The sequence below is a fragment of the Egretta garzetta genome, unplaced genomic scaffold (genome assembly GCF_000687185.1).
Source record: "Egretta garzetta isolate BGI_Z169 unplaced genomic scaffold, ASM68718v1 scaffold668, whole genome shotgun sequence".
In the NCBI taxonomy this organism is placed as follows: Eukaryota; Metazoa; Chordata; class Aves; order Pelecaniformes; family Ardeidae; genus Egretta; species Egretta garzetta.
In genome coordinates, this window is record NW_009260411.1 from 113,371 (window position 1) to 114,003 (window position 633).

The 633-nt window shown below is 58.8% G+C and overlaps 1 protein-coding gene across 1 annotated transcript in view; it reads left to right on the forward strand.

Moving 5' to 3' along the window:
* Positions 1 to 279: 279 nt before the first annotated feature.
* The window catches only part of RFX5 (regulatory factor X5), a gene marked incomplete at its 3' end in the record, with an annotated part of 3,942 nt that continues 3,588 nt past the window's right edge, over positions 280 to 633 (forward strand). Inside the window, exon 1 of the mRNA XM_035899125.1 lies at positions 280 to 410. Within this exon, the coding sequence (XP_035755018.1) occupies positions 292 to 410 (119 nt within the window). The remainder of the gene's footprint in view (positions 411 to 633) is intronic.

Consider the following 633-nt stretch of genomic DNA (forward strand, 5'->3'; position numbering starts at 1 on the left):
TGCACGCACACCCCTTGCACAACCACTGCATGCACACTGCATGCACGCACACTGCACGCACACTGCATGCACACCTGTTGCACACACACCCCTTGCACACACACCCCTTGCACACACACTGCACACACACCCCTTGCACACACACCCCTTGCACACACACTGCACGCACACCCCTTGCACACACCCCCACTACACGCACACCCTTTGCACACACACTGCACACAACTCTGAAGGGTTTTTCTTCCGCTTTTTGAACTTTTGGTTTTCACCTCCCAACAGGAACCAAATGCCATGGCTGACGAAGAGCTGAGCGTCCGAGCTGCCAGAAAGGGAAGTTTGTCACCCAGCTGCTCCCGGGGCAGCGCGACCGAGTCGAGCACGCTGCTGCAGGAGCTGAAGGGCACCATCTCGTAAGGGCAGCGCTCGCTTTTCCCCGGGCAGCTCTTCCAGTTAATCTGAGCGTTACCAAACCTGGGGTAATTTAATAAGGCTGATTAATTTGCAGCCCCAGGGACCGACGGGATAAGCGTTGCGCTGCCTTGCAGCTTCTTGCCTTGGCGCTGGCGCGGCAGCGGTGGTCCCGTGCTAGGGGCTGCACACAGGGCGCAGCCCGGAGCCGCACTGCCTGTTTTG